The sequence below is a fragment of the Magallana gigas genome, chromosome 2, assembly GCF_963853765.1.
Source record: "Magallana gigas chromosome 2, xbMagGiga1.1, whole genome shotgun sequence".
Lineage (NCBI taxonomy): Eukaryota > Metazoa > Mollusca > Bivalvia > Ostreida > Ostreidae > Magallana > Magallana gigas.
In genome coordinates this window covers 53,085,051-53,105,116 of record NC_088854.1, presented here as the reverse complement: position 1 = coordinate 53,105,116, position 20,066 = coordinate 53,085,051, and the positions used below count along the sequence as shown (strand labels likewise).

The following is a 20,066-nucleotide window of genomic DNA, read 5'->3' as shown; positions in this document are numbered from 1 at the left end:
GTCAAATAAGTTTGTGTGCTTAATACGTAATAATGAAGCGTGGGAGATCACAACAACAGTTAAAACAAAAACCCGGATGTGAAAAAGATAACCATCCTGGTAAATCGTCTGTTTAAAGAGAAATAACTCATAAAATAATTTGAATTTCTAATGAGGTGAAAGGTGAAGGGGTTCTGCTTCTCCGTACTGTAGTACACAGATCGGCGATTAACCCTTGGCATGCGAAGACGAGTTACACCCAGCTAACAAATTAAATCAAGGTATCTTACGGCTTTGTTAACATTTTAATAAAAAAAAAACTGCTAGAGTCGCGATTTTTGCAATGCATGCAACAACAGACCGAAGACCTTCCGTGCTATTCAGGAAATAAAAGGGGCATAAAATGATTCTAAAGAAATATGAAATCCATATATTTTAGTTAGTGTGGGTAAGGGTTAGGTTGAGCGCAATAGTAAGCGAGTGCTTAAATGCTGTCACGCTATAAGACCCCGTATTTCATTTTTATTTTCTTAAAAATAAAATACACGTATTTACTTTTATATACATTTGTACCATGCATTATTCTTTGGACTATAGCACAGTATTAAAAACATAAAATAGGCTGACGGACGAGTACCAACTACTAGTACGTGTACAACGCAGTTAAAAGTACAGGTAAATGGTTGTTAAGTGAATACGATAAACTGCATATGATTAATATTTACATTTTGTAGTGTATCTGTGTATTATAACTCTACAAATTGATTTTGTAATGAATAGTTCAGAATATTTCATCAATGACTATTTATACCCGCACTTTCTAAAGAAAGTTCGGGTATATTGTTGTTACCCTGTTCCGTCCGTCCGTCCGTCCGTCTGTCCGTCCGTCCGTCCGTCTGTCACGTTTTACTTTCTCAAACTGCTCTTACATCTTATAAACCAGCAAACTGAACTCTTGGAGTTTGATTTGGGGTATCATGTTGTTTTGTAAAAAAGTTTCAAAAATTCTCTGTTAGTCCTGGGGGTCAAATAATTGGTAAAAAATGACGTTTTTTCACAAAAAACCTTCTTCCTCGAACTCCTCCTACATTTTCAAAAGTAGACAAATCATCTTTTGGAATATGTTTTAGGGTATCCTATAGATGCGCAATAAGGTTTCGGAATTTTCAATTTTGTCCTGGGGGTCATTTAATGGCTAAAAAATGACATTTTTTTACAAAAAAACTGGTTTAAAAAACGTCATTTTTTTTAAGCAGTAGCCAAATGATCTTCTAGAATATGATTGGGGGTGTCATATTGAGGCATGATCAGGTTCCAGAATTTTTTTTTTAATTAAGGGGATCAGTGGGCAACAAAAAATGACGTTTTTTGGCAAAAAAAATATGGTTCCCAGAACTCCTCTTACAACTTTTGGAGTAGCTACATCATCTCTTGGGATATAATTGGGGCTGTCCTATAGATGTGCAATAAGGTTTTAAAAATTTAAATTTCATCCTGGGAGTCAAATAGTAGCAGAAAATTGACGTTTATCACTAAAAAATCAAACATTGATCCAAGAGCTCCTCTTATGATTTAATGGATAGACAATCATATCTTGGGATATGATAGGGACTATTCTATAGATGTGCAGTAAGGTTTTCAAAATTTAAATTTCATCCAGGGAGTCAAAATGTAGCAGAAAATTGACGTTTATCACTTAAAAAAAAACATAGATCCTAGAACTCCTTTTATGATTTAATGGATAGACACATCATATCTTGGGATATGAAAGGAACTGTTCCATAGATGTGCATTACGGTTTTGAAATTTAACCCTGAGGCCCATTACCTACCGGTACATACCTTTTGATGCCCTTTAAGGATCAAGAATATATATGGTTAAGGGGTGGGGATCTCAACCGTTTTCGAGATATTCGTGCACTTCCTGTTCAAGGGGGGTCATGACAACCCCCGGGGCCCATGACCTACATACCGTTTGATGCCCCTTGACACAAGGTACAAGAATATATATGGTTTAAGGGTGGGGATCTCAACTGTTTTGAAGATATTAAGGGACTTGCTGTTTGAGGGAGTCAGGACCACCCACAGGGCCCATGACCTACATAACATTTGATGCCCCTTGACATCAGAAACATGAATATATATGGTTTAGGGGTCATGATTATAACAGTTTCTGAGATATATGGTAATTTCAAATTCCTGGGGGGTGGGGATGACCCCAGGGGTCAGATCTAATAAACCCTATATATTGCCAGTAACAGCCAATATATGATTAAATATGAAAACCCTATATTATTATCTTTGTCCGTTTTCAAGTTACCATTTACAATAGAGTCTATGATTCTTTCTACAAGGTTCAATGTTAGACCCCACACCCTTTTGACACCCCCCTCCCCCCCCCCCCCCCCCTCCCCCGAAAAGTGGTTGTCTAACCCAAAATGAGAAAAATCAAACCAGGGTGCACAACTAGATTTGCAGGCCTATCATATCCTAGAGTTTTGTACAATTATGTTCAGCCATCTCTGAGAAACAAGTTCAGAGCGGGAAAGAAGAAAAAGAAGATGAAGAATATATACATGTATTAAGAACCGTACAAAAACAATAAGTCTCCAAACTTCATTCAGGAGACTTAATAATTAATAAAGATTAAATAGAGATAGGATCATCAAACATCAATAATTTAAAGATAATTGACAATTTCTGATTCTAAGGGGGTCAGGATGACCCCTTAGGGTCATGACTTACATGCCATAATGATCTGATGCGCCTGCATGACCTAAGGAGGAATAATATCTTTGGATTAAGGTGGGGATCTCAATGGTTTTTATGATATTTGATAATTTCAGGAAGAGCACTTGGGATCATGACCTACATACCATCTTAAATGCCTTGAACAAAGAAACAATAATATAATATGTACATGATATATGATTCAATTTAAGAACCCAGATATAGATCAATCATCTGTTTTGTAATACTTCCTATGTATATATACATGTACATGTATTAGTTTGTGTTTTGTTCTATACTATTCATGTTCATGACTGTAGTATGGCTTAGTCTTATTTTAAATTACATTAAAAAAATTGTCAAATATATGACTTGGAACCCCCACTCCCAAACAAACTCAAATATAAACTGTTCTCTCCCCCCCCCCCCCTTCCTTGTCGAATAATCTATTAAAATCAAAATATAATTTGGGTGTCTAAAAACTTTTATAAACTGGTAAAAAATGTTATTCTTAAAAAAAATTACATTACACCTTGCATAATTGACAAATGATCTATTGAGATATGATCAGAGGTCATATTTCTACCTTGGGATCAATAAGTAGTATTCATTGACAAGTTAAAATTAATTAATAACAATAAATGATTCAAATTATAAATGTTTATACTCCACATTCATCCCCCCCCCCCCAATCTAACCTGCTTATAAAGATTCAGTCTTCTTAATACATTCTTACATGTGTACAGTAGCAAATTTTAAATCATTTCTTGATTGCTTTTTCTCTCGTGATTCACATTAACATTTTGGAAATTGCTTAATTCAATTTTTAAGATTTATAAACAAAATGTTATATGCATCACTGCCATGTGTATTCACCTATTTGGGGCAATTGTAAAGTCTCCTAAACAAAGCAGTGACATCATTAGGCTAGGAATTACCCACATGGATCAAACACTTATGTGACTGTATAACATATGAATAAGATAAAATACATTATTATTTCTAGTTCTAAAATGTCAGGGTGTCTCCAAGGGGGCATAATCTTACAATACAATTTTACGCGCAATGACACAAAGAGCAAAAATAAATTAAACGTTTTAGGGATGAGGATCTCAGATCTCAGAAGTTAACAAAATATACAGTGTATCATATCATTTCCTATTTCATAAAGGCGGGGGGGGGGGGGGGGGGGGGGGGGGGGGTTAAAGACAACACCTGGGGGTCATTAATGTACTTTACACCAGTTGATGCATCATAATGACTTTAGAAGATATTTTGTATTTTCCTGTTTCATGGGGTCAGAACAGTCCCATAAGGTCATGACCTACATTGTATTTGATGCATTATAATACATTAAGAAAGAAATACTCCTTCCTTCCTATTATTACTCATATAAAAAATATAAGTGTCTACACTTACTTACATATGAAATACACAAATTTAATAAGAAATTGTTTATACAGGGTCAATATGGGGTCAACTCAACAGTGCATGCAGTCTGACAAATGAAAAAAATAACTTTTGCAACTAAAATGACAGAAACTTTACAAATGCGATAGGATAGGTAACGATGATAAGCTTATTTAAATATTAAAAGATGATGATACAGTATGCTGTCAAAGGGAGATTACATTTAGAAAGTGAAAGTAGAACTTATATACATGTGTATGTATGCTGGCAGGAATCCCATGCTGGCATCTTATTATATTGTGCTACTGCTACTACATGTATTATGCTTACCTAAATTGGTCAACATCATAATGATAATCCAATTAAAACACAATAATGAATTCCTTTAGCTGATCTTAACTACCGTAATCCTTTTCTGCATACGGAAAACACAGACATGTATGTATGGGTGTTGCTAAAACGCGGAACGGAAAACGGAACGGAATGGAAAATATCATCACGTTTATCCCTTAAAAAGGGTATAGACTGGCCAGAAACGATTTACTTTGTATCTTTTATTTATATCTAATGAATGATTATCAACATGTTGCTATCTTATTAATATTCATATGAATGTCTATCAATTATAGCATTGTATTCATTCGGCTTTAGTTGAGTACGAAACGGAAAAATCAAATGTATACGAATTGTGAAACATTAACATGATTAAACGAGCAAATTAGCTATAACTTTTTACTTATTTCTCTTATATGGTATTGCTGGCATATTAGCGTAACGTACGCAGTTAGTGAAAGCGTTTTATGCGTGTTTTGAGTATTTTTATATTATTTTCAAATATGATGTACATGTATATACTTACATCAAAATTGAATTTTCGGTGTTCTAGACGATCTTTTATCATACAGACGATACAGTATCATTGAGATGGAAGAAAAATACTGTAGGACTGACGACATTAAAAAATTAAAATACAGTAAACATTTAATTACCCGGTAATTTGTGAAACTAGTATTTTTAGCAATGCAATTTTGTTTACGTTTGCATTACAAAGCATGCAGTTGTTTATTCCAGCAGCTATATACATATGATCCGAATAGAGAGCTCTAGACGTTGCCTGGTTTGATTTTCCGATTATATATTGGGACTATAGTCTGTCGATCCCAAAATATTCATGCAGCACATTTGGACGATTTATAATGGAAAATGTTGACATCTTTTCTCCATTTGGAAGTCACTCAGAAGACCTTGCACAATTTTTCAACACCATCATCCGGGTCTGTTAAAATGCAAAACCCCGTAGACTTCTTTATTTTTAGCCGTGTATTTATACCAGCTGATAAGCTAGAGAGGACGTTTTAAAGAAAGAATAATGAGAATGTTTAATGCTTCTAAAAGAGAATCGCTTGAACCCTGAGGTATATATAAATATACAGCAAAAAGTGAATCGAGGATATTTTGGGACAGAATATAGTGGTCAATGCATGTACTGTTAATTTTGAGGAAATAAATATTCTTGAATAAATAATCTAATATTGCTAATCTTTCAAAAACAATTAAAAAGGTACATAAAGTATATCGTTTTAGCATACTTAACAAATCTATGAGGTAAATAACATTAGATAAGATTTTCCGTTTTCCTTCCGTTCCGTTTTCCGTTCCGCGTTTTAGCAACACCCATGTATGTATACACGTGAACCCATCTAATCGAAGAGCTGGGTAAAACTAGTACCCGCTAATGAGTCATGCAAACCTGTGTTGTGTACGTAACTTCAGACAAAGATCAGTCATTTGTAACATGCATGTATTTTTATGACCTATTCTTCAAATCCACTTGCACTATTTTATTAGGTAAATAACAGCTTTAAGGTGGTGCAGGACACCTGCATATTGTGATGTACATGTATACTTCCTATTGAGATAAACAATAAAGTATGTTGACTATTGATTAAATATTTACCCCCCAAATAATGTTACCTAACATTGAAGCGCAATGGGTTAGAGCGTTGACATGTCTGTAAGAGCATTGGGGTCCAAGGTGTATTTTTGGTAATTTACGAATTTTCATGGGGAGGGGGGGGTCTGGACCCCTCACTCCCACCCCTTCTCTAAATCTGTGCACACGATGATGTTCATGTAGGCACACAGAAGCAAATCTAAAACCGGCAACCGCCACGGGGAGGGGGCATAATTTAATTTTTAATTTTGTTTGTAATAATTATATAGACCATTATACTTCCTATGACATAAAATGTTAAGATTATTGATTAACTGAAAATTCACTGCAAACAGTTCTACCCCAAATTGCACATAAAGTGCTGCTCATGTCACGATGTGTATTATCTTATGGGCAGGGATCTCTTCCTTCAGTTATGAAAATTATAATTTTTAAATGTATTACCGGAGTTTGCATGTAGCCTTCATTTTTAATTAAACTGGTATAAAACAGTGTTATTTAGGGGCAAACACATGGTGCGGGTATTACTGTCTAATGACAGCATCTAGTTTAATATTGCTCATACAATTATTGAAAACTATATAAATCTAAGTAATAAGCAATCATTCTTTGGATGTTGTGAGGTTATCAAATACGGTCGCGGTGATCAAATCTAATAAAGCATGTTTTTTGGATATCATCACCTCATAATACTAAAACATCGATATTTATATAAAATTCCTGATAGGAAAAGCTTTTGAATAGCTGCTTTAAGTGGATAATGTTGCTCTGTACCTACTAAAGCATTTCACACTAAAATCAATAAAAGCATATTCTTATCCTTAATGGAGGTTTAGATATGTGTTATTACTAAGAAGATGTTGTTCGTTTCTTCCTTCAATGGCCATATGATAATTCTGCTAGAAACTCTTTAATTGAATAAATATGAACGGTCATGACACACCAATAAATGTAATTATTGTGTTATTAGGCTACGATTGTTTATCTCTTGAAGAAAGTGTTATTCTCCGATCCAGTTAATAATTTTACGTAAAAACAAACAAACAAATTAGTTTTTAGAATGTACATTGGAATATGTAACAATTCGTAACTTAAAAGTATGTGTACACATATAATTACTGAGCCTTTTTCCATTAAAAAATTCGATGTTATTATATTATTTTTTTTCATTTTTTTTCATACTTTTGGAGTTTTATAGATTAGGTATTTGTCTAGGTCTACAAATATATCATTATTGTATCTTTACCTTACTATCATATTTTATGGGAAGAACTAATGCATCCGGCTATTGGCCTGCTGTTACATCCACGTTCACTGTATATATGTAATTTGTAATATTTATGTAATATCATGAATAAAATGATTCATAAACTAAAATAATTTTGAACATCGTTTTAATGGTAGAATTTAAAAAAAAATACACTAAGTATCATTTTAATGGTAGAATAAAATAAAAAATACACTAAGTATCGTTGGGTCAAATTGAGCACTTGACTAAAACGGATACCGTTTCGAATGCATCAACAATAGCCAAGATGATTATGGATGTCCATGTTTATCAATTTTAGCACGGATGGTGGATACTGTGTTCCCTGTATCAAGCATAAAACATAATTTAAAAAAAGAAATTGTTGAACTTATATGTCACCAATTGTATTGGTAAATTGCTTCATGATCATCGATCTAAGTATAGAAATATAAGCGATATTGCTCACTTTTACGTTAAACAGGTTTATTGAACTATGATACAAATGATACCATCCCCAACAAATATGAAGGCCCAAAAAAGGGAGACAGGGTGTTAGTCAGCCCCTTAATAGATATTCCCATCGTAACTGAATTGTACGAAATGTACGGGTTTTTTTTACCAGGCTAGCTAAGCTAAAAGTTATTATGCTCGAGCTTTTAAACATGTAAAATTAATGTTTCTTGTCAAATTGTCGGTGTTTCGGTTTTTCTTTTTGTTTGTTTGTTTGTTTGTTTTTTGTGGGTTTTTTTTTTTGTATTTTCGTTTTATTCTGTTTCTTTGGTGAAACAATTTCTTTACAACTCATCAAATATATATCTACTTTATAACATTTTTGTTTTCTTCAATTTATAAGTTTTATTTGAAAATTTGGAAAAAGCACAAACAAGTATGCAGTAAAACAAAGATCTCAGTTTTAATACGTATTTGACGTTAGAAAAGGACATACCATATTGAAATATAAAAATTGTTTTATTAATAAGCCACAGTATTTGTTTATACCAAAAATTCACATGCAAGAAATTTGATATTTTCCGCGTCAACTAAAATTGTATAAAAAATGAAAAGCGGGAACTAAACATTCTACTACAGAGGCAATTGTCACCCAGAACATTATGCCACATTCAATACAGGTGTAATTAAATGCATTTATGTCCGTATCTAAATGAGAATATGGATGTTCCTTGTCAGTTTTCATTTGTGTCATTATTATAAATCACGTGAGTCGCGGAAGTTTTTGTACTCAGGCAGAAGCCGATTCATGTTTCGCAACTGTCATTTGTACAAAATCCCCCTTTGAGTCCCCCTTTGTTTCAGGTTTCTGCCCCCCGGGGGTATTGCTGACTGTGTATTTGGATTCCTTCAATGGGACATCATCATCATCCTCGGGGGGGACGGGTGTTTTCCGCCGGCTACGATAAACAGCATACACAATGAGTGTTATTAAGGCAGCTAAAACAAGCACACCAACCCCAGCACAGATCCCTGAAAGAAGAGACACCAAATAAAAATCCCACAGAAGAAATGTTAACTTTGTAGGGATTCAGAGTATCCCTTAGATTTCTATGTAGACTCAACGCCATTTCGTAAACTCTGCAACCACCTCATCAAATCAAACACATCTGTATATATATATGCACATGCATTCAAGTTGAATAATGTACTTACCAATAATGCAGATAGTAGAACAGAATGGAATATCTGAAAAATGAAACAACGAAGAATTTCTAAACAGGCAGTTTTATAATTAGAGAAACTGCGGTTTTTTTTTTTTTGCAAGGCATGTGCAGCGGAGAGTACCTGTGCACCGGAAGTCAGCTGGGTCGACATCCCACCTTAATGTCTCCCAACAGCGGACATTAGCCGTGTCCCTGTTTAATTCGCCGTTTCTACACTGCGGAGTATACACTTCATACACCGTGCTATTGGTCTGAACTTGTCTACCGGACTTCGTCGTCCAGAAAAGTCCATCTGACATTGGCAAAGGTCCACAGCCTGAAAGTTTTACGTACATGCGTTATACGAATTAGAAATAAAAAAAAAGACATAATGTTTATAATATATCATAATATATTATACTATACATGTTTCGTGTATCGTAGGCATTTTAACTGATATAGTCATAATTAGGATAATATATTACATAAACTGGTTTCTTACATTAACTTTGATATCAGTCAGTAGAATGAACAAGAGGCATATGGGCCACATCGCTCACCTGAGCAACCATAGCCATAATAATACCAGCTTTATGGAGTTATATACAAAATATCTGGACAATATAGTTGAACATGCATATTTTGTAGAAAAAAAAGTTCAATTTTCTCTCTGGATATTCTAATGTTTATCATAAAGCCCCTTTAGTATCAGGGTGATTTTATAGTCGTATTACATACATGTATTGAGAATTGCAGTTCTAAAGATCTTTTAAAACAACCGTTAATATATAAGATATAAACCTATGAATCAAACTTTGAACCCCTTGTGAGGCCAAGGAATTGTATAGGGCCAAAGACTGAACAATTTTGAGAATTAACAATTTGTCAAAATGCTTGCATACAAGTAAAACCATATATTAACACACTTGAGGTTTTTTTAATAATCTAAAATGTTTTCGTTTGTAAAATTGGACCCCAAAATTGGGCCCCATCCTACTCCTGAAGATTTTGACGAATTTGATTCTACGCTATTTAAGGTTGCTTTCACTAAATTTACAGCTTTTCTAGCAATTGGTTTTTAGAAGAAAATGTTTAAAGATTTACATATATATATATATTCTATGTAAAAATTCGATACCCCCCCCCCCCATTGTGACCCCACCCTGTCCCAAGGATATCATGCTTTGAACAATTATAATCTATCCTACCTAAGGGTGCTTCCATACAAGTTCAGCTCTCTAGCCGGTCAGTTTCTGAGAAGATTTTTGAAGATTTTTCTCACTATATAACTATGTAAAATTGGAACCCCCCCCCCCCCCCCCCATTGTGGTCCCATCCTACCCGCGAGGATCATAATTTGAACAAACTTAAATCTGCACTACTTGAGGATGCTTTCACAATATTTTCAGCTTTTCTGGTCAAACGGTTTTGATAAGAGGATTTACTCTATATATTCTTACATGTATGTAAAAATTGGACCCCCATTGTGGCCCCACCCTTTCCCCCAGGATCATGATTTGAACAAACTTGAGTTAACCATACCTGAGGATGCTTCCACACAAGTTTCAGCTTTTCTGGTCAAAAGGTTTTTGAATAATACAAACAATTTTTTTTTAATTATCTTTCCTTTAAAGACGGCGTGGCCCTTCATTTAAAGAAATATGAATTTTCTTTACCCATTGATACTTTGTGCCAAGTTTGGTTGAAATCGGCTCTGTGGTTCTGAAGAAGAAGCCGAAAATGTAAAAAGGTTACATAGAGACAGACGGACAGACGGACGGACGCTGGGAAAAAAGTGATGAGAAACGCTCATTTGAGCTTTCAGCTCAGGTGATTTAAAACTGTGATTGTATGATGTTACTTTATTAGAAATTTCAGGTGTGAAATTATTAATTTTACATAAAATTAGCAGGTACGTGTGTTTACCTGGAATGACCCCACCCGTTGCGCTCTCCTTGCACATCGGTGTTTGTCCACCGCCTGGCATTTGAAGGTTCTCATTATTTTTTATACACTCAGGATTGGATTCTTTATCATACATTCCAGTTGCACAAACAGTGCAATACATCTGCATTCCATCATGTCCATAAACACTTGATAATAGATCAAAATAGCATTACAATACTTTCATTAATCAGACATGTAAAATGAAATTGAACAACGATGACCCTCAATTATACATTCGAGCGGTCTTGTGGATTCGCTCAAAATACTAGAGTGTGTGTTCAAATTGAGTTTGCTAAGCATGGATTACTAGTAGTTTGATCCTGCCATGAAAACACGAGCAATGTTGGATCAATGAAAACACTTACAACCGCTTTGTTTCGTTGGCCTCAAACGTAAAATTGTTTGCTGAGGTTGTTGCCACCATTAATACTAAAAACAACCATAGGTACAAAGTAGATTGATCCATCATCAAAATCGTCTTTTCCTAAGATAGATATAAGATAAAGACTCTTTACTGGGTAAGGTTATGGAATAATGAGGGTGTTTTTGCCAATACACGATGGTATATTCGATAATATTGACATTAAAAATGTTGAATTACGTTGGCAAGATATCGAGTTAACATCGGATTACGTTGGCACGATATTGAGTTAAGATCGGATTACATTAGCGCGATATTGAGTTAAGATCGGATTACATTAGCGCGATATTGAGTTAACATCGGATTACATTAGCGCGATATTGAGTTAACATCGGATTACATTAGCGCGATATCGAGTTAACATCGTACACCTCCACACTGTTTACATCATTAAATTCTTAGGGTTTTTTTTAAACCATCGTTTACATCGTATGCATCGCAAATGGTCAAAAATATTGAATCGACATCGTCACATCGTGTACCTCCCATCGTGTTGACATTATCGTGCATCGTCTCTGCATCGTGCACCTCTTATCTCATTTATATTGTTTACATTTAATTAGTCGGCTTCGCAATGCTGAACGCATCGAGATGAGATCATATCCCCATCGTGAATCATACCGATGGTTTTTAAAAGTATGAAGTGGACATTGAAATGTAGACGATAATATTAATATTTTTGATATAACTATTGTAATAATTTAATTCTGGTTGTAACGCGCTTTCTGACTGGCTAAAAATTATTTTATATCATGTAAAGAATGTTGCCTACGTCATAGTAAGACTAACGTCAAAAACGTTTGAATTTTGTACAATATTACGTCATTTTAAAGGTTAAATGACCGTTTTTATCTACAATGAAGGGTAAAAAAATTAAATTATAAGCAATGAATTCAATATTTATTAGTTTTATACGATATAAAATGGTTTGAAACAGTTTACGCATTTTTATAAACAGCTTCGCGGTTTATAAAGCGTAAACTGCCCAAACCATTTTATATCGTATAAAACAAATAAATATTGAATTCATTATGAATTCATTATGAGTTACATTTTTCACGTTGAGTTTTTTATTTTACTAAAATGTTCTTTTCTACTGAAATGACAAAAAAATCATGGTTTTTAAATTTCTGTTAGCCATATTTTTGTGGAAATGGCCGTTAAGAAGCCTTATATGGAGCAAAATTGAATTATTGTAGTCCTGTACAAAAATTGATTTGCTATATATTCCTTAGAAGAGAAATATTTTCTTTGACAAAAATTAATGATTTTTTCAAAGCTTATTTATCATAAAAGTTTAAGTTATATGCAGACTTTTCATACTAGCAGGTTTTTGCAGCAAAATAAAATTCTAAAAAATACAGCCCATATGGCTTTAATTAAGTAAATTCGACATGAAATATAATGAAAGTAGTCTGCTCAGCTCGATGAAATATTGGCTCTTTATATGTATTAATATAGATTATCTGGTTATATATTTTTTACAAACTAAATAAGTCTTTCTCTCCATTAAAATAAAGTTTACAGACTTATTTTGTAAGTCAATGTATCAAGATGATTGGTGTGGATGAGCCATTGCTGAGCTATGTAAGGACTACCGGTGTTATAGGGGTAAACAACTGTACTAATCGAGTCGAAGTCTATAGTATGCGCAATCTAACCTTTACGATAACCCATATTAATGTTATGTGTTCAGTGGAAGACTTTGATCAAAGGAAGCAATTGAGATTATGTAAGTAAAGATGGGTTTTGTTCACCGGAGTTTGACCAGAGACCTTTATAACATTTTTTTTTTCAGCGCAAAAGTCATGAAGGTGGGACATTTACGTATTTGATTATGTTTTGATTGAAGAAAAGAGCTAGTCCGGAGAAGCTAAAATAAAACCATGTACAATTTTAAGTGTTATGTTGTTTTTGGTTTTTTGGCCTCGTGCAAAGTGTGTCCCATCAAACTACATATTTGAAGGCTTTTGATTGTTACACTCTGGACGATTTGAGCCGCTTTTCCAGATTCTTCGATCGATCTAAAGAGATGCTATCCCTAATGATTGCGTACTCAAGAAGTTCTTTGACATAGAACACGTAAAGTACATGTAGAGATCTTCGATTGGTTCTCTCAGAGTCCCTATGACGCTTTGACAAAGAATGCTTTAGTTCATATGATTATTCAAGTTGCCATATTCGATAAGATTGATAAAGGTCCTAGATTTTTTTTGAAAGGATTTCCATTGAATGATATTGTATAATGAATAGTTATAAAAATAGTAATTAGTTAAAGAATCAAGTATACTTTGGGTTCGGAGGCAGTGGAGATTAGTACCCATTGGTGGTCCATCAATGATTCTTGTTAAATAATGTCAATACATGTATGAAAAATACGTAAATCTTGGGCGCAAAATAATCTTGCGTGTAAAACGTCGATGCTACCGTGCCTCCGGTCTTATTGACCATGGTACGGTTGTTCGACTGCACACGTGCTGAGCAGCAAAGCCGCCATATTGTAACCACCCATAGCCCGTGACGTCTCTAAATGACTTTAAAACGTAATTAAACAATTCATGCAATAATGGTGCATTTTCATAAGTATTAATTACACATTTGTTTAGCATTGATTCTTATAAATATTGCTAAAAATGAAAGAAATTAACAAATATTCGTAGATTAAATCGGCCTGCTTACCTGTAAAATGACAAGGTATTCTTGCATTCAATTTCCTGTTGAACCAGATTATAACTTCCTTTTTCGTCGCGGCACTTTAGCGTATGATTACAAATCAATGTTACATAACACGCATGTCGTGTGAATTTCAGTGAAAAAAAATGATTTTTTATTTTATGCAAATAATGATTAAGTTTAGATTTTAATCAGTTCAAAATTTATTAAAATGAAATGCAATTTAAGTACACGAGTGCATTTTTTTTTAAAGAAACCAGTGTTTAAGCTAAGCATGGCGAGCGTGTATCAAGTTTTCGTGCGTGTCCTTTTTTCATGAATTTAGTAATTCTGCATTCCACTTTTATTAAATTTCCCACGCATTTTCATTCTCCACGCATGAATGCTTTAACGACTACATAGTAGAAAACTAAATTTGTAATACGTGCTGGTAGCAGGCGGTAATTTGATCCGGAGAGGGGTTCAGAATGCCGCTAGTACAATGGACAGGCACGCCGGGGTAGCCATTTGTGAAAAGCTAGTAGCTTGCATTTAAACTATACAAACTGCACTGTCTAAGGTTGTTTTTTGTTTCTTACTGATAATATGCATATGAGCGAAAATAAATGCTTAAAATTTTATTGTTTAATAGTTCATGTTTTATTATTCTTCATGCAAAAAATACTTCCCAACACGCAGTAAGTGACCCTGGGTTAGCTTCCTTGTATCAATACAACCAGAATGTGCGTCAACATATTGCACTCTTTTACTCTTAAGCCACGAAACTGAAACTAATAAATATTCATTTGTGAATCTCTTATATGTCATTGCAACAAGGTGAGTCACTCTTGAACTCAAAATAAAAGTAAAAAATTGAAAATGATCCATACATATTTATTGCATCTATATAGTACATGTAGTAGAAACAATTAGCTCACACTCTGCTACAACGGTGAATAATGACTAAATGAAAGCCCCTCTCATACAATATTGGTCTCAATCTATGCTATACAAATCAATCATTCTAATTTGGATTTTTCAGTGATCTTCCATGCACCTAAAAAGTATCGCAGTCGTATTAAAATAATGTCTTTTCCCATCTGTATCCATGAAAATACTGGAACCATTTTTGAACCTGAGAACAAAACATAGAAAAAATAATTTATATTCAAATACCAGCTTAATTTCAAAGTGACTGTGACTATATTTAAAGTATAATTATATCATCAAATTTTAGTATCTGAAACATGGATTCCCTCCAATACCATGAAGGGTTATACTGAGGTGAGTTGGAGGTCCCAGTTTCTTTATGCATTTTACCCTCAATATCTTAAAATCAGGATGTAAACTCAAAGGTTTTGACCAAACTGAGTTTGTGATAACAAGGTTTCACTGTATGTCCATTACAACTGACTCAATTCAAAAGCAATACATTGGTTTGGATATTGATAAATTCCCCTTACCTTCAATTTCAGTCCAGTTTATGGCCACCTCTCCTACTGGAATGTTAAAATACTGAGCCAGGAATAGCATGTCTACATCAAAGGCCCTGGAAACATAATAAAATACCACTGTCAAATAATGAACTTGGCAACTACTGACACTTCAAGCCATTTCATCATTACTTTTTGTGAGTTGATAAGGTCACTTGTCAAGTACCCAACTAATTTTGTTTAGACATATTATTTAAAGAGACACAACTCTAACATCACACTGATAAATCTACAGATATGTTAAGGCTAATTGATTAAAAAATGTTCCGTATTTTCAAGTAATGATGTTTCTTAATAGTTTTTTTTTTTGGTTTATAACATAAAGTTACCACAGCCAACAAATCAAATTTCAACTGATATCTACTACATGTACTTGCAATTGTATGCCATTTCTAATTGATATCAAAATCTCAAGGGGCTTATACACCATGTAGTTGTTTAGAACCCTTGTTCCTTCTTTTAATTGAGTACAATGTATACATATGAATTCTACATCGATATTAAATATTCTCTTATTTGCAGCATTTCTTAAAAATATATTCCCTTGAAAATGAGAGTCTAGATGAGAGGTGGGAACAAAGCAATAGCTATTTGTTTTATTTCCAAATAGAGTACCCAAGAAAGTGACAAATGTATCATCATTATTCTCTATTGACTTAAAGGTGTCTTTACTATTTAACAGTAGCTCATCTACCCAGTAACCAACAGAGTATCTCCAAATGAAGATAATCATCACCAGAGTGCACAAAAATACATAGGTACTAACTGGCACTCTTCTTTTCCCTACTCTTTACACTAAGTAAAATATTGCCATTTTGTAAGCACTGACTGACTTTGAAACCCCAAATCATAGCAAATAGTGGATAAAAATACTGCAAGGGAAATGAAAAGCAAAATACACTGGATACAAATTTTTTATAGGTTTTAAGAATAAAGCCAATAATAATGATTCTTCAATTTATCTATCAAAATAAATATTTAACTAAGTGACGAGTCGACAAGTGTTAATGTCAACAAAAATGAAGTAAAAAAAATCTCTCGACGAAATCAAGCATATTAATAACTAAGAATCATAAATTAAAAGGTTAACAAAATATATATGATCCCTCTTCAAATCATTAAAACCAAGCTTACCATCTCTCTACATGCAGGTTAGAGAACAAAAGAACAGCTGCCTCCCTACTGAGAAGTTTAAATCCACATTGTGTGTCCTTGATTCCTCGAACACAGAGAAACCACACCACAAAGTGGAATCCTTTCATCAATATAGTCCTGAAGAAAGACCTCTGAAAATATTGATAGAAGAAAATAAAGTCATGAAAATGAAGACATAATGGAATTTCTAGGAAATATGTAGAGAAAATATGAGTCAACGGATGACTTTAATAGATATTTAAAATGTAGAGAAAATAAATTTCATCAAAAATAAGGGAGATAATAAACACTGTCAATTCTAGACAACTGTTTTTATTCCAAAGGGTTTATTGGCACCAGAGAATATTCTTTGATAGGTAAAATGAACGGTCAACAAATATGGTCATTAACATGTACATTTTGTAGTTATAATGCTGACATACACTGTACAGGTAAGCTTGTTTTCAGCTCTGACAGAGCCTTTGTTATTAAGAATCTTTTATGCATTTCTTTGCAGATGCCTAGCTATTAAAATTTGCAGATGTTCCTTTTTTCATAATCAAAAGACATACAGTATCTTGTTTGTATAGATTAAGATAGCTGTTGATATGACCTTGCCTTTCAGTTTTTCATGTGCATATTTCAATTTGCCTGTATGTTAATGGCATGTGAGCGGTTTACAAGTATTTACCTGAGCTATTGACCAACATTACCTGAGCAATGGACTCTTCCTCAAGGTGGGCCCGAGACCCACAGACCACAGCTCTATTGCTACTGTCCTTTTTCATGTTTTTCATTTCGTTCTCAAGTTTAGTAAAATCACTGAATTTACTTGCACCATCAGCATCTGCAAACAGCAGATAACGACCTCGAGCAGAAAACATCCCCTGTTGGAAATAATATTTTAAATATGAAAATTTAATTCTGAAGAAAAATTACCTTTCAAATAATATTTTAGAAAGAGAAAAATGTGAACTATAATCTACATCTTCACAACCCATTAAGGGTTCACGATTTGCTCTGCTCTTCTCCATTTTAGAAGGGCATAGAAGATCAAAAACCATTGGCTAGCAAAGATGCAACCATCATAAACCAGCATAAAAGAAAAATTTTAAAGTTTTTTGTATAGATTTATGAGTTTACTATCCACTCAACACCTTTACAAGGGAGATGAGCAGAATGGATTTCAATCATTTTTAAACAATATCAATTACAACTCAGCTGGGTAAATAATATATAATTATGTAAAACTTTTAAACATCATTGAAAAATTTCTTTTTTAGATTTCAATCTCTTTACTGTTATATAAAAAATGAAGAGCAGACAACATATTTTGGATTGTTTCAAACAATACTTCATTACCTTATTAATAACCATAACCATACAGATTATTATCTTTATACACATAAACTAAAAATAATTTCATGAATCATGCCAAATTTTGATTTATTTAAACATCTTATCAAAGCTTTGTTTATTTTTAAACATACTGTGCATACAAACTTTTTAACAAATGTAATGTTGAGAGGTAAATTATTTTACCCTACCCTCTGAATGACAACCTTAGTTAATACTCACCAGTCTAATGGCCCCTCCTTTCCCTCGATTTTTTGCGAGAGTTAAAACTCTTATTTTGTCAGATCCATATTTATTACAATAACTTTGGGCAGTCTGAAAGAAATTAAGACAATCTCAAATCATTGGAGCTTTGAAAAATATGAATAAATAGCAATCTAATGTGTAATTTTCTGAAAATTTTCATAAATATCATTTTAAAGAGTAATATATTTTAGTACCTGTGTGGTTTTATCTTTACTACCATCATCAACAACAATGACTTCGTATGTAAATGATTTCAATTTTTTCTACAAGGAAAAAGTCCTAAATATCAAAATAGATGAAATGTTTTAAATATATGTAAATAAAAATACATCGATAAAATAAGTGTTATAAATATATACCAGTACATATAAATACAAAATGTTTACTAGTCAAAGCTGTAACTGTTAACTTTATCCTTTACCAGTGTCTGATAAAAAGAAGATCTCTAATGAAAATTAGCTCTTTAACTTTACCTTTGACAGTCTTGAAATTATAGTACTTTTTAGACTATTATATTTTATCACACAAACCTTTCTCTCCTCTAAGTATTCTAAAGCTTCATCCATCATCATTGGCACTACAAAAAATTAAAGTTATAATGTATTAAAAAATATAAATGAATGAATGAATGAATGAATGAATGAATGAATGAATAAATGAATGAATATTTACATCTTTCTTCCTCGTTGTAGGCGGGTACTATCACAGACAGCTCTACACTGGCAGGGTCATTGATTGACGGAAATAAACATTTCTCTTGCTTCTCATTCAAGAAATATTTCTCACTATCATACCGTCCCAAGTCTGGATAAGGCTTAGTTGACATGGCAACAATGATCAAAGCCTGCAACATCAAAGATTACTTTAAATAATTTTACACGTACCTAGTAAATGCATAAATGGGAAGATGCTTTTAAAGCTTAATTGGGCTTGCAAAAATTTTCAATCATCTGCAAAATTTCACAGCAGTCTCACATGTCTGATAGATGTGATTGCTTTTCTAGGCATCAAAGTAGAAGTAAATAAAACCCAGTTATCCTTGAGAACTGAGCACTAAGCGTAAATGTTGCAGGAGAAATGAGCATATAAAGGTTGACAATTTATAAATCTGGACTGGGAATCAAACCTAAGACCTCTGCAACTCTAGTCAGAAACTCTACAACTGTATTTAAATTTGCCTGATTAACTAACAGGCTTATTTGATGTGAAAAAAACTTGTTGTTCATGTATATCTTAATCAAATTAACCAATGATTAACACCCCCCCCCCCCCCAAATGCACATTAGCATTAATTTTGCATGATATGCATCTGTAAAATGCAATTGATAGGTAACCTCTCTTTTTCATAATGATAATTAAAAAACACGTGTTATTTCAAAAAGATGATTTATCATAAAAAGTTACTGCAGGGGGAGGCAGTTGCAGTTGTAACATATGCAAAAAGCACAGTGACTGATTTAACTTAAAAAAAAAATTAAAACGTTCTTTAATGCAGGATTATTACTTACAATAACAGCAATAAAAATTGCCACGCCCACAAGGGACAGCAGCATCGACAACAAGTCCATCACAGCTGCAAAAGCTTGTCAACTTTGCTATTTCATCATGCTGTCGATGCAGAGCCAACACAACACAAGTTTACCCGGAAGTGGTTGGATAAATCCTGGTTTTTAAAATGTTTCGAAACAGCTTTTACTCGGAATGAAAAAAATATAAATGATTGGTAAAATCTCACAAATGTGTATACATTTTCCTTCTTTAAGCATTTTACTTGACAATTAGGAAGATATAAGGTTGCAGATATCAACTTTTGATAAAATGGTACGTAAACAATCCGGATA

At 33.4% G+C, this 20,066-nt stretch overlaps 1 protein-coding gene across 1 annotated transcript; it reads right to left on the bottom strand.

Annotated features, from left to right (window-relative positions):
- Nucleotides 1-8,212: 8,212 nt before the first annotated feature.
- Nucleotides 8,213-19,893, bottom strand: LOC105336534 (dolichyl-phosphate beta-glucosyltransferase). Its single transcript, XM_011440894.4, has 14 exons — nt 19,734-19,893; nt 18,898-19,069; nt 18,756-18,802; nt 18,420-18,488; nt 18,202-18,294; nt 17,337-17,510; nt 16,624-16,775; nt 15,460-15,545; nt 14,024-15,131; nt 11,289-11,407; nt 10,903-11,069; nt 9,119-9,313; nt 8,987-9,019; nt 8,213-8,803 (listed from the first exon to the last, which is right to left on the bottom strand). Exons 1-9 carry the CDS (start codon nt 19,791-19,793, stop codon nt 15,016-15,018), a joined length of 969 nt encoding a protein of 322 aa, XP_011439196.3. The 5' UTR covers nt 19,794-19,893; the 3' UTR covers nt 8,213-8,803; nt 8,987-9,019; nt 9,119-9,313; nt 10,903-11,069; nt 11,289-11,407; nt 14,024-15,015.
- Nucleotides 19,894-20,066: the final 173 nt, after the last annotated feature.

Coding starts and splice junctions, on each gene's coding strand:
- LOC105336534 (XM_011440894.4), bottom strand. CDS start 19,793: ATGGACTTGTTGTCGATGCTGCTGTCCCTTGTGGGCGTGGCAATTTTT. Junction 17,511..18,201: donor AAGGAGGGGCCATTAGACTG/GTGAGTATTAAC, acceptor TATTTCCAACAG/GGGATGTTTTCTGCTCGAGG. Junction 15,546..16,623: donor AACCTGCATGTAGAGAGATG/GTAAGCTTGGTT, acceptor TTATGTTTCCAG/GGCCTTTGATGTAGACATGC.